The sequence below is a fragment of the Rhea pennata genome, chromosome 1, assembly GCF_028389875.1.
Source record: "Rhea pennata isolate bPtePen1 chromosome 1, bPtePen1.pri, whole genome shotgun sequence".
Classification (NCBI taxonomy): domain Eukaryota; kingdom Metazoa; phylum Chordata; class Aves; order Rheiformes; family Rheidae; genus Rhea; species Rhea pennata.
In genome coordinates, this window is record NC_084663.1 from 201,087,278 (window position 1) to 201,114,110 (window position 26,833).

At 34.9% G+C, this 26,833-nt stretch overlaps 1 protein-coding gene across 1 annotated transcript in view; it reads right to left on the reverse strand.

The window, feature by feature from the left end:
* Positions 1-26,833, reverse strand: part of DYNC2H1 (dynein cytoplasmic 2 heavy chain 1) — a 167,775-nt gene that overhangs the window by 17,480 nt on the left and 123,462 nt on the right. Inside the window, exons 83-85 of the mRNA XM_062567281.1 lie at positions 23,685-23,801; positions 12,481-12,690; positions 8,605-8,694 (exon numbers count right to left, since the gene is read on the reverse strand). Of these exons, the coding sequence (XP_062423265.1) occupies positions 8,605-8,694; positions 12,481-12,690; positions 23,685-23,801 (417 nt within the window). The remainder of the gene's footprint in view (positions 1-8,604; positions 8,695-12,480; positions 12,691-23,684; positions 23,802-26,833) is intronic.

Consider the following 26,833-nt stretch of genomic DNA (forward strand, 5'->3'; position numbering starts at 1 on the left):
GAGAATGCTGAAGAAGCATAGTATGACTTAATTTTAAACCTGTTCTCGAGAAGCAACCTGGAGAAACCTGAAGACAGATGGAGTAATTTAGGGAAAAATATTCCAATTTTTGTTAAAGAGAATGAATTTTTGGCTTTTATTTTAAACACATTTTTATTTTCTTATTTTTAAATCGCCTATTATCGAGTTTAAAATGATTTCTGTTATACACATAATTCATTCAAAAAATATTTGGCAGCAATAATGTCTATGTGATTTTGGTAACCTACTGCATGAAGTTTTAAACTGATTTTGGTACCTGCTGTATAAAATTTTAAATTGTTTTATCATAAAATCATAGAATAATTAGAGTTGGAAGACCTATGGAGATCTTCTGGTCCAACTCCCCACCCTCAAAGAAGGGACAACTTAGATTAGGCTGCTCAGAGGCTTGTTCAGTGTTATTTTAAATATCTCCAATGCTGGAGATTCCCTAGCCTTCTCCAGCCCATTTGTTCCAGTGTCTGACCACCCTCACCATGATTTATTTCTTCTGAAGTGACATTTCTCTTGTTGCAGCTTGTGTCAGTTTCCTCTTCACCAATCTTAGTAAGGGCAAACATATATGCTTAACTAATACAAGAAACATTTGATTTTTTCAAGGCATATAACTAGAACACAGCTAGGTACTTCTTGTTAAATAATTAATGCTTAAGAGAAGTAAAATTTCCAGTGGTATAAACCGAGTGCATATTTATGACAGCTGAGTTGACATGTTCAAACAAAAATTATAAATTAAGAATTCCAGTGACTGATTAATTAGAGAAAAATCCTTTCTGAGCCACTAATTGGACAACCCTTTCAAAAACAGGTTACATCATGGTACGGCAGCCAATTTAGCAGCAATTGTGCAAAAAACAGGCAGACCCTTATTCCAAATTAGTTGTTGCTGCAGTTTAAAATGAATTTTAAAATGAATTACGTAAAAACCTCAATAAGGTACAATGGAGAGGTACTAAATCATAAAAACATTGAAGAATTTTGGTTAGAAGGGGTTTCTGAAATTCAGTTGGCTCCATCTCTGCTAAAAGCAGGGCCAACTTCAATGTCAGATAAGATTGCTCAGGGTCCTGTCCAGTCTAAGTCTGAATATCTCCAAGGATGGAGATTCCCCAATCTCTTTGGGCAACCTGTTCCAATGTTTGACTACTCTCATTGTGAAGAAATTTTTCCTTATATTTAATTAGATCTTCCCTTGCTGCAATTTGTGCTTGTTGCCTCGTGCGCTGTCTCTCTGTACCCAACAAAAGGTCTGGTCAGTCTTCTCTACAACACCCTCACTAGGAGCTGAAAAAAGTAGTATGATCTCCTTCAGCTTTCTCTGACAAGCACAGCTCTCTCAGCCTGTCCTTACACTTCATTTGTTCTAGCTACTAGTGATGTTAGTGACCTACCACTGGACTTGCTCCTGTTTGTCAACGGCCTTTTTGACAAAAAAAAAAAAAAAAAAAAAAAAAAAAAAAAAAAAAACACTTAAGAGCCTCAAAGTGGACAAAGTGCTTCATATACACACTCAAAAATACAGAATCGGAAGAAATAATAACTCCCCTTGACCTTTAATAAGATCACTAAAATTTTGCATTTTTACAATATCCATGGATGGCATATATTTTTAACAAATTTACAGTTAACAAGCAACACATCATTATTCTACTAACATCTGACAGTATTTTTCACTTGATAGATTCTTGATACATTCAGACCATCAATTTTGACTTCTGCAATCTGATGAAAATGAAACACATTAGTATAAATGACTGAATAAATCTTTTCTTCTAGTAACTTGATAAGCTACATATCTGAATAATGAATAGTATTTATTTTAGTTCTAAATTATTTACTACATTTTACCTGCTATGCAGATAAGTTCAGTTGATTAAATTTATTATATGGGATCATGAAATATTAGAAATAACATGGAAAATGGCAATTATATGGTACATATAAGAAAAAGGATATAAAAGACCATGACCCAATAGAAATCTAATGGGAATTTGAAACTCAAGCCCAGACAAACAGAACAAATTCCATAAAGGATTCTAACAGATCATAATAACCTACTTAGTCCACAGTTGAATATACGGAGCTAACAATACAAAAATATCACTGCCTGTAAACAGGTTCTTTGGTATTTTCCTCCATGGTATTGCATATGTTTTAATTAATTCACTATTTATACTATTCAGTTAAATAGACTGGGAAACCCGCCATAGAATAGTAGGGTATTTAACCCTCCTACCTTCAGGCATATCATTTACATGCCTAAATTCGGGATCTAAGCTTCCTATCACTTTTAAGAACTCTCCTCCTTTGACTCAAGTCATTTTTCCCAATTATGTTTGCTGAACATTCAGGGACAAAGACCACACCAGGAACTGGACTAAAACAAAAAACCCTCACTCTAGTAGATGACACTACCTCTCTGTTTAATTAAGTTTTAATACATAGTCAAATTAACAGAGTGCCTAAGTGCCCCTGCAAACTGCCTTAGTAGCTTCATTTGAATATTAACTTCCTAGAGGTGAAGTACTGCACACATAATAGGTGATTTAGCCAAGACTTTATTTCATGACATACTTCTTCTTCAAAAACTAAATTCTGAATGAGAGCTCTGAAATTTTAAATCTTCTTTATATCTGTTCAGGAGTACAATATGAAACTATGCTATCTTTTCAAATTCTACTACAAGGAGTCTCCTTCAGAAAGAGCAAGGCCACTATGCAGCTACACTTCTGCCTTCCCCAAAGAAATGCCAGCTAGACTGCTAATTAGTGATGACACTTGCTTGTTGAACAGTAATATATCTCTATTAAATAGTGTGATTCCTTTTTAAAAATATATCTGCAAATGCTATTTGAGAATAGTTATACTATATTACTATTGATCTTGACCAGTTAAAATCTCAAGTCAAGAGTTGAAATATTTTGTAAATTTCTTCTGCGAACCAAATCTCATGTGCAATCCCATGCAAATATGCACCATTCAAAACAGAATCATGAGCAAATCTATTTTTAGTTACAAAGCTGTCTCATTACTATAAGAAAATTATATGAATATGAAATCAAAATTAAAAATAAAACAATGAATGATTTTCAATAAATTCCTAATTAGTAGTAGACTGAATATTTGTGTCAATACAATGATAATCAAAGGAAGATCAAGGTTAGTACAATTGAGTTGTATCTGAAAAAAAGAAAAGATTGATGGAACATATCTACAAATTGCTATATTAGTATTTGTTGCAGCTTTCTCATTTACTAATGTCTAGAATTTAATATTATCAAAGGATTTGAACGCATAACATAAGGGCAACCATTTTCATATGTAAATATTAAGAAAAGCCCTTTTGACTACTGGAATTGTAATTAACCTTTTTCACTGGAGATTTTGTCAGACAAGACTATCAGTTTTATTCTGTGCCTTATCTTTTGCAGCACAGATTTATCCAAGATGAAGAAGGAAGATACACTGAAAAATGCTATTCAAAATTGAGATTAATTTAAATTTAATAATTAAAATGCATAGTTTATTAATAATGAACTGTTGTGTCTCTTCAGATATCTTCCTGTACAATGAAAATGTATATAGCAGCCTAAATAGAAAAACAATGAATGTTAATTATTTTTATTATTTTAAATTATTTTAAATTATTTTAAATTATTTTTATTCTGGTAAGTTATGTAGTATATAAATAGTAACTTGCATCCACAGAAGAAACACAGAACACTAAATCTAGATCCTCTGAATTAACTAAGGTGAAAAAAACATCAGTTTCTTTGAAAATATGGTAATTTCTCAGAATGTGCATACAATGGCATGAGTTTTTCTTTTTTTATGCAATGCTTATAAAAATCTTTTTTAAGTATGATCATCTTCTGCAATCAATTTCCTACAATAACAGAATTAAGTAACTATTTAATGGTATTATAAATGATGTTTCTCAATTGAACTTCTGCTTTAACGGTGCTATTTTATAATTAATAGAAAATAGCTATTTTAACAAGATAGGTTTAGAATTTTGAGAGCTTAATCAACAGGAGCTGAATTCTGTTGGAACAGATTACATTTCAAAACATAATTAAGGCTAAAGTCTACAGAAAATCTTGTGGATGCCTTAGTTAACAGGGGATCTAAACTTCACTGGGATTAAACTTCAATAATTCACAAAGAAATCAAAAGCATGCAAGTAATAGAAAGGAGAGATTGTTATTTTACTTTTACTGAGCTCTGAAAAAATGAACACCTGTTTCTTTTTTTTTCTGACTGTTGTTGTTTAATGCACTCAGAAAATCTTTACACTTCTAAAAATTCTACCATAATAATTCTACCACCTAGACTATATTTTGGGTTAGTTCCCATCCCTATTCAATTCCTGAAACAAAAAAGTTGATTTTTGTATTTTCTGCACTGGCAGCAAACATCTTGACAATGTAGCCCTGAACTAATAACTTAAGTGTACATTTACTACATCCTCACTAGATGCAAACTTTTAGTATAACTTTGACATTGCAATATTTCCAATGGTAAAGGTAAATGTCATTGACTGACAGAGAAAGATACAAGGGAGAGGTATGACTACCTCTATGAAAAAAGCATTATGATGATGGAGTTGGTCATATAAAACTAAACTACTCCATAATAGGACCTTTATTGAAATATAAATTGAAAATAGTTCCCAGAGTGATGAAAAATCAATGTGCCTTTATTAAATCCCTTTAAAGCTAAAGCTATAAGCAACTAATAAAGAATTACATTTATAAAATTAATAATGAAAGATCATAAAAAAAGGAAAATGAATTAAAAATAATTAAGGCAAACCAAACTCTTGGTGTAACATGCATAAACATGAATTGGAGTACCATTTAAGGAAAATATGATTAAATTGAAATGTACAATTAGAAATAATCAACATTATCTGGTAAAACTAATATAAGAATAAAAAGGTAGAAATTGCATTTCAGATGTGATCTCACTAGGTTCTTGAGGAATAAAACAGTCTGATAATTTATCATTAAGAAGAGCATCATACACAGCAATATTACATATTTAATATTAAAAATGATGTAAAAAGATAATAGCCAATATTGTCATATGCCACTAATTTCTATTGTTGCTGACAAAAACAATCAACAGAATTTACTGCTCATGGATGCAGTTAAAGTTGTACTGTAAAGCTCTGCCTTAATAAATCTCTCTCCTACAGTAAATTAGTTTTTAAAAATTGTAACTGATTTTATCATAACTTTACATAGTAAGTAATCTATATGCATAAGATTGTCAGTAGTTTGAATAACGACAAAGAAAGATTACTGTTATAGTAATATAATACAGTACACTTGTCAACAGTTTCCTGGGGGAAAATACGGAAATAAAAACTTTTTGAATATGCTCAGTTTTAAATAATCTGTTACTGCTACCTAACACAAATTTCATCCTGTTATACTCTGCTACATTATCTCCACTTTGCATAGGAGGAGTGTTCCATACAGAAGCTTGTACTCTAATCTCAATTTTCTATCTAAAGAAAATTCTTATAAATGTAGAAAATGTCATGCAGTTTGCACACAACTGAATAAAAGCAGAAGTCAGAAACAGAGAAGGTACAATTGAAAATAACAGTTATCATCACCACACATAGTTATAGGATCAAGTTACATTTGTACCTGTAGTATCACTTCTTGCTATATATTTTTACACTTTATTATTTACAATATGAGCTTTTTTCTGCAGGAAAAATAAAGAAAAAATAAGCATTAGTCAAATAGTTTGTGTAAGAAAAACCCTATGAGTACACTAGAAACATCCATTAGGTAGTTTCTTTTGCACATCTATAGAAAAATATGACGGAAAAGTAATCTCAAGAAATCACATTCCTTTCAAAACTTCCTTCAAAACCTAACAGTCATCACAGTAATCTTCTTCATATGCCACTGGACAAGACTGCATTAATCAAGTTCAAAAACAACTGCTCTCTATTTCTTGCCTGGAGGCAATACAAAATCTGTCCCTCCTAAAACAATTACCGTAATATCATCTCTGAAAGGTTTTCCCAGTTTCTTCTCTACGTATCCAGCAAACTGAAATCTGTTCCTTTAGATACTAATTAATTAAAATAAATTACTTTCTTATTTGTCTGCCTATTCATTTATATATACCTCTTCTGCATGGAATCATCTTAACTAAAAATTCTTCTCTTCACTGTCAGACTCTAGACTGACAGATTTTGTCAGACTCTGGACACTCTGTTTTAACCCCTTGTAAAACTAGAGAATACCAATGTTTTTCCCTTATTTGCTTCAAAGACTAGTTTTCTATCAACGTCTACGCTACCTCCCCTAGAATGACATAATTTTCCCTTCTTTTACCATTTATTTTTGCTCTATGCACAAGTGTCTTGAAGTATAGGTATGTATCTCTTTGTACTTAGCTCTCTATACTTAAGCAATTCATTACCTAGGTCTAATAAATGAATGTGTAAGCATTCCAGGAGTCTGAAATGTAATGTGGATTGTGAACAATTCTCACAAAAGGTACACACAGTCTCCTATCCTGAAAATGGTAATAATCTTGATCGTTGGAGTAAACTCCAAATCAAGATAATTGTGATATCTAAAATAATATGCAAGAAAGATGACAGTCACTTTAAGGAGGGAAGTATATGCACTGCTCCAAAAATAACAATACTTTGAGTTATTAATATGTGCAAATATATACACAATGACCCATAATAAATTATGTTTTCATTCTAACAGAGGATTCATTTTAGAAAGCTGACAATAAATAATTTAACAAACAACCAAAGTGCATGCCTGAGGTCTTGGATCTAAGAAGACAATTAAAAACAGGAACAGCAACACAATAGCTTGTACTTAAAAGATGTATGGAAGATGTATGGATATACAGACACATAGTAAAAAAAATAAAATAAAATAAAATAAAATAAAAGTAATTTTAATTCTCTGGGGTGCCTAAATCAGCAGCAATAGATCTCAAAGTTACATCTGACTGTAGCTGAGCAAAATTTGATATAAATTTACAATGAGCTATTATATTATGTCACATAATATACATAGGGTATAAAAATGGTCTTTAAAGGAAAAGAAAGATTTGTTGATGAAAACAGTACTGCTTGTGTGGAATAAGTAAAAAATACAATAGCACATACAGTAGTAAAGTTACATTGAGTTTAATAGTGTGCTTTCGTCTTTTTTGACAGAACTGCTATGAAAATTTGGAGTCTGATAAGGTATTAGGACAGTCAGGGCCAGAGGGTGCTGTAGGGGAGGCTGCACTGAACCCCACTGTTACACCAAAGGTACACCTGCTTCCACAGGCTGCCCTCCAGCCACTGTTATTAATGTGAGCGGATACCTGAGGGCTGATACAACTTGCTTTATTAATAGAACTTGGACAGCTGCATTGTCCTGTGATCAGGAAAATCTGCCAAGAACTGACCACCTGGAACCACATCTTTGTTTCATCTGAACCACATGTTAGTTCCACCAGCTGAACAAAGCATATGACTCGTGGTCACCACTGTCAGGTATATCTATAGGTAAGGAAAGGGGACTTACTCTTGGAGAGACAGATGCAAGTCGCCTCCTCCCTGGTTTGTGGACACCTGACCAGGAAACTCCTCGAGGTTGAGAGCCCAAATTGCTTGGTGGTATGTAGATTCTGCTTTATTTCCTAGCTATTGATTGATCTTTCTTTCTGTTCCTCTGATATGTGAATAGCCTATGACCACTTATAAGCATAACAAGTGTAGGGATTGATAATCATTTTGGCAATCTGTAATGGGATTCTGATTGTGTCCAGGAACATGCCAGCCCTCCTTTTTCAAGTATTAAAGAAATAAAAAGAAAAAAGATGTAGTTTCCTTGCTTGTAACCATGATGTTTTTCAGCCAGGATCCCTATTCAAAGGGCCTCTCTGTGTCTTTCTTAAGGCCATTTATCTGCCTTTGTTCATAAGATCCTATGATATCCACCCTAGATTCTTAAGTATGCTCTCTTCCACATCATCTGTCTGCACATACTATGAATTATTGTCTTTATTTTAGGTGGAAATATATACTTAACCATACTGCACAGCTATCTTAAATTAATGGTGGTGTCAATCATAATAAATTTAGCTAATAACATTGTATTTATAGGTATACAGATGCCTATTATCTTGGCCACCTAGAAATTGGTATCTTAGGATTAATATTGATATGATAGTCTAATATACTTCTACAAAGCATGCTGTAGTACTTATCATGACAAAGAATACTAGTTTGTAAAAATTGCTTCCTCCAGTCTTCATGACTTTGAGAAAATTGGATAATATAGAGTTCTCAGAAAGTTAAAGCAAGAAGTTCATGCCAACATTTCTAGTGCTGCAATTCAACTCCTCCATGTAGATTCATTACCTGATGCATATATGGCTTATAGGCAATTTGTCTTGCGAGTTATATTCAAATACACATACAGTTAAAATTATTTGTTTAAAAATTCCTATTACTTCCTTATACTATGTCACTGAACATTAACATACTGAGGTAAAATGGCTCTTTAAAATTACCTGTATGGCAAGTGTTCGAGCTACAAGACCTCTAAGATACTGTAAAGGATCTTCTGGACCTTCCCACTTGCTTTGCCATGTGATGGGACACTGAAATAAAATGTATTTACTGAAAGCATCCATTTCAAATATTTACTGAAAGCATCCATTTCAAAACCATCACCACTACATTTTAATCTAGCAATTTGAATGAAATTAAATAATTGGTATATCAAATATATCTACAAAGAAAAAAGATAATACAAGTAATATAACAATCAAAACATGAAACTGCTAATGGAACTTCTTACTCTGTTGAACATTCTTTATATGGACTATAATCTTGATGAAGAACTTGTAAGAACCTCTGCTATTCAATAAAGATACGTAATGTAAGTCCCACAAACACCTTAAAGAGGCCTAAATTGATTCTTCCCCTGAAAGCCACTATCTGCCATCTCTTCAACCACAGCTGCAGGTTCCCATGTCTTTACTGCCACTTCCTAGAACATGCAGCACTGCAGACCTGTGGTGAAGTTAATCTGGTAAAATTCCTCTGCAATATCATGTTTCCATTGTCTGTGTTTGTATAACCTTCTGCATCTGAAAATGAAACAGATTTCTCATTGACTAAAAAAAAGAAAGGTTTAAAAGATTCAAGTTTTTTTTAGATTTCCTCCTTTTAAAACAAGGAGAAAAACTTATTAATTGTACTCCACAAGAATCTGTAAAGCACACTGAAATTTGTTTCTGCAAGAAGTTCCTACTTAAGTAAAAGAGAACTGATATAATTTATTATCAAGGGAATATCACACAATACAGAAGATGCTGAGCATCTCAGTTTATAGTGTTTAACATTTATGGTTAGTTTTTCAAGAAAGTTCACAATCTAATAGCATATGTGCTGAACAAAATTTCAAACTCTGACCGCAGAAGTTCATAAGAAAAAAATGTCTTTCAAAGTAAGATGTATCTTTCAAAGTAGGCCACTTTGGAGGTATCTTTTCAAAGATGGCCACTCCACGCCACATTTTATAGACAAAAAATAGAAAAGTTCTAGATCTGTGGAAACTAATTAATAATGAATTGAATAATTGAATAAAGCACAGTTAACCTCATGTTTTTTTGCATAGCTATGAAACTTTTTTGAAAACTTCTGAATAGAGAAAGAATTATTCTCACATTTTGGAAGATTCTCTAACAAACTGCAACATCTTATAACACTGATTAGTGATAAGGTGCTGATAATTTCCCTGAATTTAGAATGTTTGAAAATCTCCTAACATAATCAATATGATTACACAGTACATGTGGACTGATTTTGAGTACTCTAAAAAACAGGTTTGCAGTTTGTAGAGACAATGAGCCTGGAAAAGGAGCCTGAGATGAAGTCAAAAGATGTGCAAGAGTGGCCTTGCCAGAGACTTCAGGAATTTACATATCTCTGGTTAAATGTAGATTAATTTTATCAAGTATCAATAGAAACTTTCTACTAAATTCAGAAACTAATGAGGCTTTGAAATGTGAAAGAACACACTTGGAAATAATAAGCAGTAAAAAACACGTTCATATTACAGATTTTCACTGAGAAATGGAATACGCATTTACAGACAGCTCAGCAATCTATCATTTAGAAAGCATTCATCTAAAGATGCTAATGTATTACTGTAAGTTTCTCTAATTTTGAAAGAAATAGCATATGTGTCACATTTATATTGATATTCTAGTAGCTTCTTCAGGAGCTATGATTTTAAAAGAACTATGATCTTGCTGCTTTCAAAATCTAAGTATTCAAAAAAAAAAAAAAAAAAAAAAAAAGCCCTTTATTACCAAATATATGACCATGTGAAATCAAACTAGAACAGTGTATAGAAAATACCTGAAACAAATCACTTTAAGGTAATATATAGGTTGAGGTTTAGCTGCCGCAGTTATAATAGAGCAGCATCAGCTTCTCCTAAATGCTTCTGGAACTGCTTTATGACCACAATCCAATAAAGTGATCTGTGACAAGGTAAGGGGTTAAGCAAGCAGATGAGATGCTAGAAACACTTTGCTCAGTGTTGCAGGAGCTACTGAACTGCTGTTTTGGGGAGATACAAACGCACAGAAGCTTTAAGTACATTTTCATGACACTGCCTGGCTTCAGAGCTTCTGCTGCTCTAAATTTAAGTGTATTGCCTAAAGCACACATTCAAGCCATATTCCCTTGCTCAGTAACAAAAATTCAATCAGACTGCTAACATGAAAATTATAACTTTCTCTAATTGTACTAAAATTTTGCTCATTAATGCTATTTTGTTTATCTCAGAAGACAAAGAACACTAATTCTTATTTTGATTAGAAATTTGACAGGTAAATAAATGCATAAAATTGATGTTATAGTACTTGTTCTGTACATGAAGATATTCCAAATATAGTAACTGTGGCTGAATCCTATTATCCAGTCATTAATGATGAAGCATGTAAATATGCAGTCATTAATAGCTCTAATTTAAAAACAAGCCCTGTTGGATTCTGAAAAACATGGAGAAAAGCATATATGATTTTTTTTTGCTTCTTATATATCAAGAATATGCAGAAATTCATGTAATGCAATGATTTCAAGTACCATCTTGGATAACTAATACCAGCTCCTGATATTGATAGACACCTCCCAGATGGGTGCTGAAACCTTACCACTCTTCCTTCGAGGAAGGACTGGAGTAGAAAAAACAGGAGATTATATATGCAGCAAAACATTAGAAGTCACAATTTCATTCTCAAGTCTTTGGAGGATGCTTTCTTCAAAATTCATCTTCCTATCTATTGGCTTTCTATCTGACTAACAGCTACACCAGATGTTTATCAATATTCAGCAACTTAAGCTTTATTTTTGAACCTATTCACTGCATCGTAAGATTTTGGTTCTCAAAAGAAAAACAAAACAAATTCCTATCCTATTTAGTCCAGACCAAACCTCAGTGCTTCGTAATACTTCTAACTTCCTCATTATTGTAGGCAGGTACACCTTGTCTTGTGTTGCATGGCAATAATCCATACTGAATAAATACAAAGTGCAAATTGTTGTCATTACCACTGTAGTGAAACTGAAATTTTAAGAAACTGCAAAAATAGAGAAAAGTCACAGATTTACACGTTTTACAGGCATCTTAATATACTTGACTTATCTAACATGATTTGGCTTTGAAATGGAAATACTATTCCACAATTTCTAATTTTATTGGATTTGTCTTAAGAGAGTTTGATGAGAGTATATAATACACTCAGAAGCGTCAGCAAGTACTTGAAGCAACATTTTTCTGGCTTTTCATTCTAGAAAAAAAGTTGCTTCAGTTATGCAATAAATTAAGAATACATACATAAGATAACTGGATGCTTTCAATCCAATATCAAGAAAGCATTCTTATTATTCAACACGTATTCAGAAGGTTACTATGTGATGAATTTACTTATCCTCAAACAATCTAGCAGCAATTTGTCAGGTATAGTAGCTGCACAGCAAATGTGTCTGAATCCAAAGCTACAAGAAAAAAGCTTTGTTTTAATATTTGAAGTTGTTTGTGACTACTTAATAATACTTGCTTGTAATGTAGTCAGCCCTCCACTGAAGGAGAGAAATAAATTTCTCTGTACAAAGACGACTGACTGGCATTTAGACAATAATAATCCTTCGTTTCACATCTGAGAACTGGTTTTGAATGCTAACCATAATCACTACTTCAAAGATTCTTTTAAAGATCAGGATTCTCTGGAATTCACAAATCTATTTTATAGTCATTGTAAATAAAGAACTTAGAGCAAATAGTGCTATGAAAATATAAATCAGAATTTTGTTTAATTTCCTCATTTTCATTCTTCATTGCTTATAATGTTAATTCATGAAGAATTACTTACCTTCTGATTCAGCAGAGCACTTGCTAGTCTTTGTACTTCAGAAGTCAATAATGAGGTACCTCTAATGACTTTACTTAAAGAAGCAAGTGACTGATGGACACTCTGAACAAGGAGAATAGCATTGAATTGTTCAAGAGTAATGAATGATAGGATTGGAGATCCTTGTCGCTCCATAGGAGGAGACACCTTCTGATGAATCAGGTTAGAATTCTAGAAAAGAACATGCAATGTCTTTTTATTGAACTCAGGGAAACTACGACGATATACCACATATTCTTTGTTTAATTCATAATACTCCATACGGCCTTGCTGTCTTTGAAGTAAGTAACATATTCCCCCTTTTTGACACTGGATCACAGCTGTAACAATAGCTTCAGTATCGTCTCTGAGATTTTACAGTAAAGGCACCACTCTTCCGAGACTCCTGTCTACCCTATTGTTTTAGAAGTACTGGAATTCCTGAAAATCTTCATTTAGCTGAATGAATCATTGCTTTTAATATCTGTACCAGTGTGCAGTATAATAAGCAGTAGTGCACTTGCTACTGCAAGATTGTACTGGGCACTATAAACTATGTTGCTAGATACAGCTCTTGCTTTGATGAACCTAGTTTAAATAACCAGGTCCAACAAAGGATAGAAATTGCTTCTCACTGGTATCATTAGATTATGGCAGGCAAAACAGAATCATTGAATCGTAAAATCATAGAATCGGTAAGGTTGGAAGGGACCTCTGGAGATCATCTAGTCCACCCCCCCCCTGCTCAACCAGGGTCACCTAGAACATGTTGGACAGGGTTACATCCAGGCGGGCCTTGAATATCTCCTGAGAAGGAGACTCCACAACTTCCCTGGGCAACCTGGTCCAGTGCTCCATCACTCTCACAGGGAAGAAATTCCCCATCACATTCAGGCAGAACTTCCTGTGCTTCAATTTCTGCCCATTGCCTCTTGTCCTGTCGCATGGGACAACTGAAAAGAGTTTGTCCCCATCCCCTTGACACCCTCCCTTCACGTACTTATACACATTGATAAGATCCCCCATATGCCTTATTCCACAAATACTATCTGATTAACTGGATCATTACACCTCTTATATACAAGATATTACATACATCCATGCAATATTCTATGTTAGGTATCAGTCTTATATGCTTTATTTTCTTTTCATGCTCATTATTCCTTGACACTGGACATTTATTATCTTGACAGAGAATGAAAAGTTTTACTTAAGAATTTCTGTGGTAACATGAAAATGGAAGCTATCTTTCTTACAATTAACAGTCCTGATACTGAGTCTGTTCTATTAAGAAATAAATTCTGCCATTCTTTTCAAAAAGTTCAGCGTCTTCCAAAAACTAAGCTAATGTTGATTTACTTTTTATGTACTGGCAGTCATAAGCATGTAGTGATTACAAAACATTTTTTATTAACAGTAATAATCAAGCTAGTCCAGTTAAACACTGTGTTCATCTACATGGAAGTGAATAATAAATAGTAGGAGGGCATTACCAAATTGTCACAGAAGTATTTTATGTTTTCAGCAAGCAATTATTTCATGGCTACATGACAGAAGTGATGTTCAGTGATGTTTCAAGAAGAATAATCCCCTTTCAAGTGACGAAAAAGAGCCACTGATATCAACTGCTTAGCAATTTTTAAAAAAACTTTTTGATGAGTTATTAATCAAACATTAAGGGAGAAGGGAGAAAGAAAAAAAAACTTCTGAGGGAGAGAAGCTAAGCAGAGAAAGCTTAGATGAATATAGCTTTTCTATTACTCACACAACTGTAATTGGGATTGCAATCATAGTAAAATATTTCTCCTATTTCTTAGCTCAGCTCAATCTTGAAAAAAAAAAAAGACAAGCTGGGTTCTAAAATATTTACTTCCAGAACTGATGATCTTTTGTTGATCACGGGATTTGCGAATGTTTTGTTTTGAAATTTTGATCTTAAGTGTAATTGCAGCCTTTGCATCTTTTTACTTTTTCCTCCTGAGTTTTTTGTAGGGTTTTATATTTAAAGATTTCTGACCTTGAGTTACCATAGTCCACAAATACATCTTGCAAAGCAAAATAAGAAACATTAAATAAATATATAATGAGAATTACACTCTTTAAACTGAAAATGAAAATTTGAGGTTCTTCAAAAATGTTGTTTTAAACAACTTATTTGTTATTTCTCTTTGCTATTACATTTTCTTAAAGTTGTAACTCAGCAAATCACTCTTAAGTAAACCTATTAGCAAAACATTACTCTGATACAGCTTTCTAAGTATCTTGGTTTTTTTTTAATTATGTAGTGAAAGCATACATAACAAAAGTGAACAAAAAAGCAGAAAATGGAAATAGGAAGTTTAGAAAAAAGCTAAATCATAAGATTATTTCACTTGTAATGTAGCAGCTAATGCATACTTGCAGTGTAACAGCAGATATTTTAAGTAGGTAATATAGTATATAACAGCCTTAGAGGACACACAACCTATTTCACTAAAAAGAATATTTGACTGATTACTCAGGATTTATTTTAAAAAAGCACTTTTAAAAAAGTTTTCTGTATAACTGAAGAGTTTAGCAATCTTGAAACATTTAAAATTCACTCAATCAAATGCATTAGTAATATGGACAGAAGTGCATAGATTTTTACAGTTTATGCTGAGAAACACTGTATGTAAGCAGTTCATTACATTATACAAAAATATTTAAAATATTATACTTTACAGAACAAGATTTATGTAATCACATTTAGTCATTTAGTTATCTTTTTCTTAGAAGATGAACAAATATGTAATCTTGATTTTATTTTCAAAACTAGCTTCTATATTAAATACAAAGAACAAATATTTCTGATATAGTACTAAGTGTAAATTCTTGGTTGCTGACTGCTCTCAAATTCCCATTGTCACTTTTATCACTTTTTTAGATTATATAATAGCCACTGAAAATCCAAATTTACTCATTAATTTAAAAATATGGTATCTTGCAAGATACTGCAAATGTTAATCACAGCTTATTTTATAAATATATCTAGAGTGTATTCTGAAACTGCCAATCAGACATGTGATAACATGCTGCACTGAATTTCAGTTATGGGATTTAAACCTTCATTCCAAAATTCTGTAAGTCACAAATGCCAAAAATAATCCTATTTTTGATAATGTTATGCGAAAAAACGTTTTGCTATTTCACTTTCTAGTATTTTATTAATGGTAAAATCAGATTTTACTTTCTATGAAATATCTCTTCTTAAAATAATAACAGATTTTGATTTTTTTTCAAATTACATGAACTTCTAATTCGTTACATAGTATCTTGCTTTCCAGAACACACAGAATATCTGTCTCTGTAACTATTTGCAGACACTGTTAGTTTGCCAGAACCTTCAAATGCTTTTTGTTTCAGGCTCATACTGTACTCATCTACCATGCAAAAATATGAGAAAGGCTAACTGAAAGGCTAATACAGATATCTTGGCTTATGGCCAACAGAAAAACGAAGGATCAGGCCTTGCTTCCCACACTGTGAGGAAGGTATACCACAGAGCTATTTACTGGTCAAAGGGTAAGAAACATAATGCTATCTATTTAAGTCATGTTTTGTACTTCGTCTGTGCATGTATTTTGAAATGATAGCACCACAGCTTTACTTCAATTTTTCTGAGACTGTAGCTTACTGAGGATGCAAAAGGAATTATGTTTGATTTCTCTGTGATCCAGACTGTGTCTGATGTATGAGTGCTTCTGGCCTCTGTGGCTTAGGCTGGCTGATAATTTCTTGTTGGAGTATTTAATTATAGAAAAAAAGGAAGAACAATGGCACTGCAACGTGCAGGCTTCACTCAATCTTTTACACATACTGTCTTAATTTAATAAACACTCGCTGAAAGTAGAAGCCTCTAAATTCATCAGTACTGCCCTTTACATAACACAGTCCTACAAATTCCATATTCATTTCATCACTCTTTTTAATGCTTTCTCCTGAGAATTTGTTGAAACAACTCACCTGCCATTTTTATAGCAAAATTAAATATGAATTCTGAGATCAGCTTATACATTTAATGTTCTATTACTCTCGCTTAAAATCCATTATATATATAACTCTCACTAGCTTTAAAAATATTCTCACGACCTGCTTAGGTATTAAGATGAAGAAGTGCTGAAGCACAGAGTGCTATTCCTGATCATAAGAACCCAAAGATATGTTCTCATCTTTAACATTAAATACTATATTATGCTACCAATATTAAATTTGGTGTATTTTGATATCTTCGGTCATCTTTCCTTTTTTGACTTCTCTGCTTCCTACTACCTTGATTCAATATAAAACTTCGTATTGTCTCACTTAAGCTCCAGAACTTTCCTTCATTACCTTCTTAAACTTGAGCCTTTTACAGTATGTTCCGAAAACTGTTCCCTTCAGAAATGTAACAAGTCTAATGAAAATTAAATCACATACCTCCAATAGTGCTGCATTTGATTCAAAATTTGGTATCTTTTGTTGTTGTTTTTTGGACCCCTACACCGGCCTTTTCATGTACCTCTTCTGCCTCTTCCCTCCCTTCTCTCTGCCTATTCATATTAGCCTCTCTCTGTTTCTTATGTAAATTTTTCACTGTTGAGAATATGAGAGAGAATGATCTTAAAATTTCTGCTTCACTGACTTTATTTGGTGAAAAAAAACCTTTTTTTTGGTTAAAGCTAAGGTTCCTAATCTTTTAAATAAATGAACAACTACTTGTTAATTTTCAAAACTACTTTTGCAATTCTCTTGCAGCATTATGCAAGTTTACGAAAATCTTTCATTTATTAGCCTTCAATTTAAAACACAGCAAAAGATAAGCTAGAACATTTTTCATGATTTTGGCAATCTTGACAGCTAAAAATCATACATTAATGAAACAACATTTTGAAGCAGTTGTTTCTAACTTTTTGGTACGGGTGAGACACTTAACTTTCATAGAAGTACTAAAGGGTTTCCTTGACACAAGGCTGAAAATGCATCTACCATTGATCAGAATATAGCACTTGCTCCTGCCTCTCTGTATCTATCTCATGATAGATAGCCATCTGGTCATGATGGGACAATTGTGGAGCTACCATTGTGGACTGACATTCTTGTACATGGGCAATGCCTTAATTTTGTTTGAAAATGGTGCACATTCAGTCATGTGACAGTGAAGAGGCCCCGATCTATACTCTGCCATGGCCTAGGGCTGTATGGGAAGAAAGCAGCAGACAGTAAGACACAGGCTGGTTGATCTATTCTGACTGCCCTGCCCTGGCTTACAGCCTGCAGAGCGAGGGCATCCGTCCATATTAGGGAACATGATTATGACATTTGTTTGACAATTTATTCAGTGACGGCTTCATTTTTCTCAGTAAACAATCATTTGTGCAAGCTTATACTGGGCATCTGAGGGAATTTTTTTAAGCTTCATGGTGGGTTCATGCAAGTTTAATTAATGTGACTAGTGTTAATCTGTTATTAAATCATGCTGAAAGGCACTGTAGAAGGAGTTTTAGGACAATATTCATTATCAGTGTTCTCTAATGGTAAGATTTAAAATGTGCATTTTCAAATGAGGCTAATATAGATTAAAATGTCAAGAGATTATGGAGTTTTGGGTTAGTCCAAAACAGCTAAATGGAAAGGGGAAGTGTGCTTGTATAACTTTGAAAACATCAGTGTACTGATTTGAAGCAGATTTTAAGTACTTATTTCATTTAAAGTAAAATCCAAAGAGAAATTCCAGTCTGCTTTCTGGTTGGATTAATAAACAGTGAGTGAAAGAGAATCAGCTTCCATGATTATATTGTTATAGACATTATACTGTAATATAGACAAAGAATAATAAACTCTATTGCAGCAGTTTCAGATTGTGTGAATAATTGGTCATTACATTTAACAGAGCTTTATACTATGTATGCCACTGAAAGGAAAAATGAAAATGCTGAGAATGTTCAGAAATATCTTTGAAAAAGTTAAAACATACAATTCCTCATTACTCTATTAATATATAACCATTAGTTCCCTCTTCTAAATGTCTAAAATGAGAATACTTACATTTCTAACATATAAGCAATTTTTCCTGTTTGGCCATGATGACTGTGATAGTTCTGAAAACCAGGCAGCAAAGATTACTGTTCACAGAATCACTGAACAGCTGAGATTGGAAGGGACTGCTGGAGATCATCTAGCCCAATCCTCTTTGCTCAAAGCAGGGTCAGCTAGAGTGAGTTGGTCAGAGTCCAGCTAATAGACACAGCAGTGGAGGCAGCAGTTTGCACCAAAGGGTGCACAGAAGTGCTTAGCAACACTGCTCAGACCAGCCTACCTGTCTTCAGCTATGGTGGTATTGCCACAGGGCATGGCTCCTGATCCTGGAGCAACTTTCCCTGCAACATTAGAAGCTTTGACTCTGACAGAAGAGAACAGAGCTCTGCAAGCCTCAGGCTGCAGGAAGTACCTGGAGCCTCTTGCCAAGTCTAGAGTAGATAGTTTTCCGGACAGTAGGAGGGTTGCAGTTGTTGAGGAGCTATGCTGCCAAGTGAAGGAGCTGTGGGAAGAGATCAGCAGAAGGTGCAGCATCAGAAAGAATGAGAAAGAGATCAGCTGGATCATCTTCAAGATCTTGCAGCTTCAAGAGTCCAAACCCCCAACTGTAGTGGATGGGCAGGCAGAATCAGTACCTGTGAGGGTTGGAAAGTGGAAACTCCCATGATGGCAAAGGCTGGAAGCCAGTGACTTCTGGTATAAGATGCAAGGCTCCTGCTTCACCTGAAGACTTGCAACTGTGGTATAGGTTTATCACCCTCATAGCTGATGATAACCTAGGAGCACTGCCAAATGTAGCATCTGTGTGGGTGAGCCTGAGCAAATCAGGAGCACTGAGAGGACGCAGTGAGTGTTAGTAGTGGGAGACTCCCTGCCGCAGGGACAGAGGCCCCCATCTGCTCACTTGAGGGAGCTTTGCTCCTTGCCAGGGGCTCATATTCAGGACATTATGGAGAGGCTATCAAGGCCTGTCTGGCCCTCACACTATTACTGTCTGCTGCTCTTCCACAGAGTACCAATGATATTGTCCAGGGAGACCAGGAACTTATTAAGTGTGACTACATGGCTCTGGAGGTCACGTAGAACAGGTCATGGATGTGAAAGCTGGAGACAGCCATGGCTGCAGCAACCATGAAATGCTATAGTTCAAGATTCTACAAGGAGGAAAACAAGAAAATAGCATGATCACAACCCACACAAGTTTATTTCAGGAGAACAGAGTTTGGCTTATTCAAGAATCTATTTAGAAGAATCTCAAGGGAAATAGCCATGGTGAGAAAAGGGGTCCAAGAGAGCCAGGTCAACCTCAATCTTTCAATTTTTGAAAGGCTCTGGTGATTGTGAGAGGTTCCTAAAGGCTGCAAGAAAGCAAATGACACTCCTTATCTTCAAGAAGGATAAGATGGGGAATCTGGGGAACTGCAGGCTGGTCAGCCTCACCTCAATCTCCAGGAAGGTCATGGAGCAAATAACAGTGTATTGTCTGTATTCCTCCAAGCACTTGTCCCTAGTTCCATCTCTTGTATACTTCCTTTTTTTGTTTGGGTTTTGTCAGGAGCTCTCTATTCATCCATGTAGGCCTCCTGTAACCTTTGCTTGACTTCCTGCAGGCTGAGAATGACTGTTCTTGAGCCATTTAGTCACACTTCACATGTTCCAGGCCACTCATGGTAGTATCATTGGTGCCTATGTGGAAGAGCAGCAGGAGCTAATAACTGAGGGCTGGACAAGCCTCAATAGCCTGTCCACAGTGTCCTGGATCCAAGTCCCTGGAAAGCAACAAACCTCTCTAGACAACAAGTCAGGTCAGCAGATGGGGGCCTCCATCCCTTATAGCAGGGAGTTGCCCACTAATATCACTTGCCACTTCCTCCCAGTGCTACTGTCTGGCTCAGGTTTAGCAGGCTTGGGTGCTTCAGTGCTTTATCAGACAGCGCTTCCAACCTCTCATCAGCTATGAAGGCACTGAATCTGTTCTGTAATTGCCAATCTTATGGTGAAGCAGGAGCCTTCTTTCTGGTGTCAGAAGTCACTAGCTTCCAGCCTTTGCCATCATGGAAGTTTCCACTTCTCACTCTGACAGGCACAAATGATGCCTGCCCTTACTTCAGAAGTTCAGGGTTTGTGCTCTTGAAGCTGTTTCAGAAAAGATCCAGTCAATCTCTTTCTCACTGTCTCTGATGCTGCACAGCCTGCTAACTTCCTCCCATAGCTCCTTAACCTGGCAGCATAGCTTCTCAATCAAGAGCGCACATCTCCTGCAGTCTAGAAGTCCATCTCTCACTGCCTCAGCCTCAGCAAGAGACCCCAGGCACTCCCTGCAGTTCAAGACCTGCAGAGCTGCATGTTTCTCCTGGAGCTCTGTCTGGGTGGAAGCCTCAGATGTTAAAGAGTCAGTTGCTGCAAGAGTAGCTGGGGACTCTGGCCTGTCATGTGTTGCCACCATTGCAGAGGATGTGTGTCCTGTTCTAAGCAGAGCTGCTGGTCTCCTTCATGCCACTCTACATGAACTGCTGCGTCAACTGCTGCATTTATTCACTGCCTATTAGCTTTGCTTGATATTATTGATCTAAACCAATATAATTTGCATGCATGAAAAAATATGAACATTACGCACTTTAACGTAGTGTAATTCTTCAAATGGGCACATCACTGAGAACTTAAAATAAATCATGTGTATACATTTGTGCAAAATTGGCCAAAATGTGGTATAAGGTGTGTTTTATCACTAAGTTCTGAATTAGACTGACTGCATAAATTCTATAGGCGTTCTGCCAGTGTAACTATGTTATACTCTAAATTATTTATATTGATTTTTATAGGATGAAACATTGATATTCAGTTCAGAGAAATATTGCTATTTGTTATCTAAACTTGGATATTAGCTTCCAAAACACAAATGTGATCACCGTATGGTATAGAGTGTACAACTAAACACATCTCCACACTTAAAGATTATGAATTAATTATTTCAGTAGCTATTCTACAGGACAAACCTATCATATGTGGTAAATTTTGTTACACTTCAGAATCATCAACACTTAGGTGATAAATAACTATTCTCAAGGCATTTGTAAGAGAATTATTTTTGAAATAATCCTCGATTTACATACTTAGCACTGGAAGAAAAATATTTAAAAACACAGTTAAATCTCTGTCTATGTACTATTTTAACTAGCTTATGAGGCTTTTTTTGCTTCTGAAGTAAAGGGAGGCACAATCCATATATATATCAATTTTGTAACCAGTGGCCCAACAAAAATAAAATTGACATTGATGAGAACAGGCCACATTACCTTACACAACTGTGCAAGGTCCCAGTACTGGCCCTATAGGTTTGTTACGAACTTTTTAAGAGAGCTTAGGGTGTGAACTGGAGCTTAGTACTAAGTGTCTTTTGTTGCGACGTACAGATGAGGAATGAAATAACAAAGGTTTTAAAATGTTAAAAAGAGAGGCTCAAGAACTACCAACAACCAGTTGATGGTCACCTGCTGGTCACTGAAGAAGAGCAACCTTAAGAGCTGGTAAGAGACTGTTTTTGCTTTAAGATAAGCAGATGCAGCTAAGCAAGAAAGAAAAATACCCGAGCAGTATGATAAGGCACCTGCTAAAGCCTGGAAAATAACCTCTCCAAGCATTCCACAGTATCTAGTTCAGGGGAAGGTGCCACAGGCTAAGAGTTACCTAGCAGGTGAAACCTCTTATGGTAGGAGGCGATCTCAGAGGGGAGGGGACAGGGGAGAAGCCCGGCTGCCCTTGTCAAAGAGCTCTCAGGCCCGACTACCTCTGCCTGGGGGACTCAGACCATTAAGTATCAGAGCCGTCAGCACTGGCTACATGGCACTGGCTTTGTAGCACTGCACATTCGCAGCTAATTTAGGATGTAAGTTTTAAAGATTAGCTGCTTTGAATATGTAGTGCTAATGGTTAATAATGATAAAGAACTAACCAGCAGCAATGTATGCTGTAAAGGAGTATTTATGTAGTATAATTTCTTTTCAAAGTTTACAACTAGCCTCATTTATCCATCTTCCAAACACTGCCACCATAGCTAATTCCCTGATATGTATATGTAAATGTACTTAGTTTCAACAGTTTCCTCAGAACTCTTGCACAGAAGGATTGCAGGCTTAAAGAGATGTTTAACTTCAGTCAGTACATTGTAACAGAGGGTGCCATATTGAAAAATATTGTCTTTTCTCACAAGATCACAGACATGGTTAACTCCAGGAAATGTTCAGATGACTCACAGAATTCATCATAAAATTATTTAGTACTGTGATAGACTTTGCAAAAAAGTTGATATTATCATACACTTAGCATGGATTAAAGGCCAATTTAACAAGAGATTTCAAAATGTAATTGCAAATTTTCCTGTGCCACTCATGTCACTTCTTTGTATGCTAATATTTAAGTAAAGGAAAGGTTTCTTCCATTCTACTGTTGTTGTCTCAAAGATACGTTTTTAGGCCACAATGTCTGTGATCTACTTCTTACCACTGAGCAGCAAAACGGGCCAAATACTAGCTAGCTATCTAACATTAGGTGAGAGGAAACCTCCTGTAGCAGCTGCATTTCAAAGAGAATGGGCACATGCTGCAGTTAAAAAAATACCCATAGAAATATTTCAGTGGTTGGAAATCAAGCCTTACAATATACATTAAAAATACCAAGCCAAACCGGAAGAACAGAGCAAAACAAAAATCCTCAAAGGAAAGGGCATTATATATTGCAAGCTTTGTAGCAAGGATTTTTATGAACTATCAATTTAGAGCTAGTGCTGTATTTCAGCATGATACAGGAAAAAAAAGCTTCAAGCATTACTTCATGCATACTAGAGAAATGAACAAAATATATTCAAAACTAAAATATATTATTGTTCTTTTTAGAAACACATACAAGATGTCAGTCACAAGTCCTTGGAGTGTGCTCTCACTTTCATATGAAGAAGAAAGTGATAGGCTGATATTATCCCACACACAGACTTCATAGCTAATTACATACATGAACATTGTACTTTCCACCTCAAATGCACTTCATTTACTTTTCCACTTCTAATGTATCAATATTCAATACAATCTATTAAACCTTACTTTTAATATAGCTAATGAGAAAAAGTTGTCTTTTGAAATTAGCTACTTTCCTACCTGGTTGAGTTTCTTCCATAGGTTGAGAACAGGAGATAGCTCAATAGACCATATTTCTCTGTCAAATTTGCAGCCAGCAGTTACTGATCTGCTCAGGATCCGAAGCTGTGAAATGACCTGTGTAATGAGAATATGATGGAAAGTGGAAAATATTGCAAATACTGAAGAAGGTTAAACAAACTCCTTTCTGTAAAAAAAAAAATGCAATATTATAACAATTGCTCTCTGATTCATCTACAAATTATACTTTTCTGTACATCTAATGATTAATCATGTTCTAATTGAAACACAAACAAAACCTATATCCACTGTATTACATACTTAAGCTTCACTCACATTAAGTACAAAACCAAAAAACTTGCAAATTTTTCTTTTTTTTCAGTCACGTCTTGTGTTCAACTGTAATTTTAAAACTAATGAGGTGTGCAATTAATTTAAATGAGTATTTACCAGAATCTATGGGGAGAAAAAAAAGCTCCACTTTTAAATAAGCTCCATCAATAAATAAAAAAAACAGAATATGTTACTAAATGTACATAGTACCTATCAGACATCACAATTCTAAGACAGTTATAACCAGTTCACTCGGCTCTCCCAATTCATATTATTTAAATGCATTTTTTATGAATGAATGAATGAATGAAAAAGGAAAAAACATTAAAAGAATTACTACAACACTCTCAGAAAAAAGGAACCTCCCAATTCTTCCTGTCCAAATGCCTTTTTTTGTCAGCAATCCTGATAACTCCATACGTAAATGGATCAAACCCGGTATTAAAACTGCAAACTATTCCAACTGAAAAATTTTTCTAGAACTTCACCACTACCTATAGCAGTTATTTCCTTCTATACGCCACCCAAAATTAAAGAAATAATATAAATATATAAAGAAACAATATTGCACTTAAACTAATTTACTGACATTGCAGTATATACATCTCTTAAATTGCACATAAAGTGCTACATTAAACAGAAATTTAGCTTTCTTTAAAAGTATATTTTTGCAAGACTTGTTAGAGAAGCACATACTAATTCCATTCTTTTTTGCTTAACTTTAAAGAATTAAATCTGATAATAAAAATACATTATTTTTAGAAGAACTAGACTATTTCATTGTTAAATAGAAAAAATCAAGCCCTTAAAACAAGAGTTGTTTCTGCTGGTTTGACTTATTTTCTAATCTTGAAAGATGTCTGATGATGTAGTTTTGTTTTCTGATAAATTGTTTTCATTTTCTTTAGCTAAAGCAAATAGTACGTTCTAATTTATCAGCCTCGATAGGGAATACTGGATGATAGTACACTGAATGGTTATTTTAACTTTTATAATATTTAGTATCATTTATTTTTATACTAAATGTGTCATACAAGAAATAAAACAAAATTTTAAGATATAAAATATATATATACACATAAACAGTGATATATAAAAACAAATATTTATTTAAATATTTATTTAAATAGTTTTGATTTTCATGAAAAACTCACTTTGTCATATCATGTTAATTCTGAGGATTTTTTTTTTTCCATCAGAAACGACAATACAATCTGTTGTCCCAGAGGATTCTATATACCATCTATCATCTCTTAAAGGTCCGGGGAGGTTAGAGATAACTGGAAAAAACATAAACATCCCACCCATCCTCCGGAAAGGCAAGAAGGGGTATTCAGGGAACTACAGGCTGGTTAGCCTCACTTCAGTCCTTGGGAAGATTATGGAGCAAATCCTTCTCAAAGCCTTATTCAGCCACAAGGAGGACAAGAAGGTGAGTAGGATCAGGCAGCATAGATTTCCCAAGAGCATATTAGACCTGACCAACCTCACTACCATCCATAGTGAGATGATTGGCACTGTGGACAAGGGGAAGGCAGTGGATTCGGATCTGCGCAAGGCCTTTAACACAGTCTCCTATAATGTTCCTGTAGCCAAATTAGTGACACATGAGCTCGGTAAGTGGACAAAAATTGGTGGGAGGAAAATTGGCTAGCTCATCAGATTCAAAGGGTAGTGACTAAACAGCATAAAGTCCAGCTGGCAGCCAGTTATTAGTAGTTTCCCTCAGGGATCAATACAGGGAGAAATACTGCTTAATGTCTTCATTAACAACCTGGATGATAGGACAGAGAGCACTGAGCACATTTCTGGATGACATCAAATCAAGGGGAGTGATCAATACACTGGAGAACACTACTGATATTCAGAGAAACCTCACCAGACTGGAGGAATAAGCTGGCAGGTACCTCAGGAAGTTTTTAACAAGGGCAAATGCTATGTCCAGTACCTGGTGTTGAGTAACTCCATGCTACGATGCAGTCTGAGTGCTGACTGCCTAAAAAACAGCTTTGCAAAAAAAGACCGCGGGGTCCTGGTAGAAGGACCAGAAGTCAGCAGTGTACATTTGTGGCAAAGATGGCCAACCACGTCCTAGGAGATGTCACCAGGAGTATAGCCATCAGGTTGAGGGAAGTGAATTTTCCCCTTTATTCGGCTCTTGTGCAACTGTCTGGAGTGCTGCGTCCAGTTTTGGGCTCTGCAGCACAAAACATTGACATACTGAACCAGCTCCAGTGCAGGGCTATCAGGATGATTAGAGGTCTGGAGAACATGACATACTGATGCTAAGACCACTGTGTTTTCCAAAGAGAGATTTTACTGTTGTCTACAACTACCTAACAAGATGTGGCACAGCAGACAGAAGCAGACTCTTCTTGGGGGATTTAAACTGAAAAGAAAAAAGGCAAGAGATAAACTGTAATATGGAAAATTCTGACTTAACATAAGGAAAAAAAAAAAAACACCATGAGAATGGTTAAACACTGGAATGGGTGGGGGGATAGGTTGCAGAATATCCATCTTTGCAAACATTCAAAACTCAACAGGATACAGCCCTGAGCAACTCTAACTAGACTTGTTTTGAGCAAAAGGTTGCACTAGATTTTTGGAGGCCCCTTCTGACCTACATAATTCTATAGTTGTGTGATTACGTTTGATTATCTTTCAGATTTTAAAACTACCAGTTCATTCAAAATTGCAGTTCTTCACACAAGTAAGAAAACTCTTCTAATTTCATTTTTTAAGTTTTCAAATACTATGTTGCAAACTTCTATTACGGAAAATTCTTTTATCTAATTATTAACCTATAATAATTC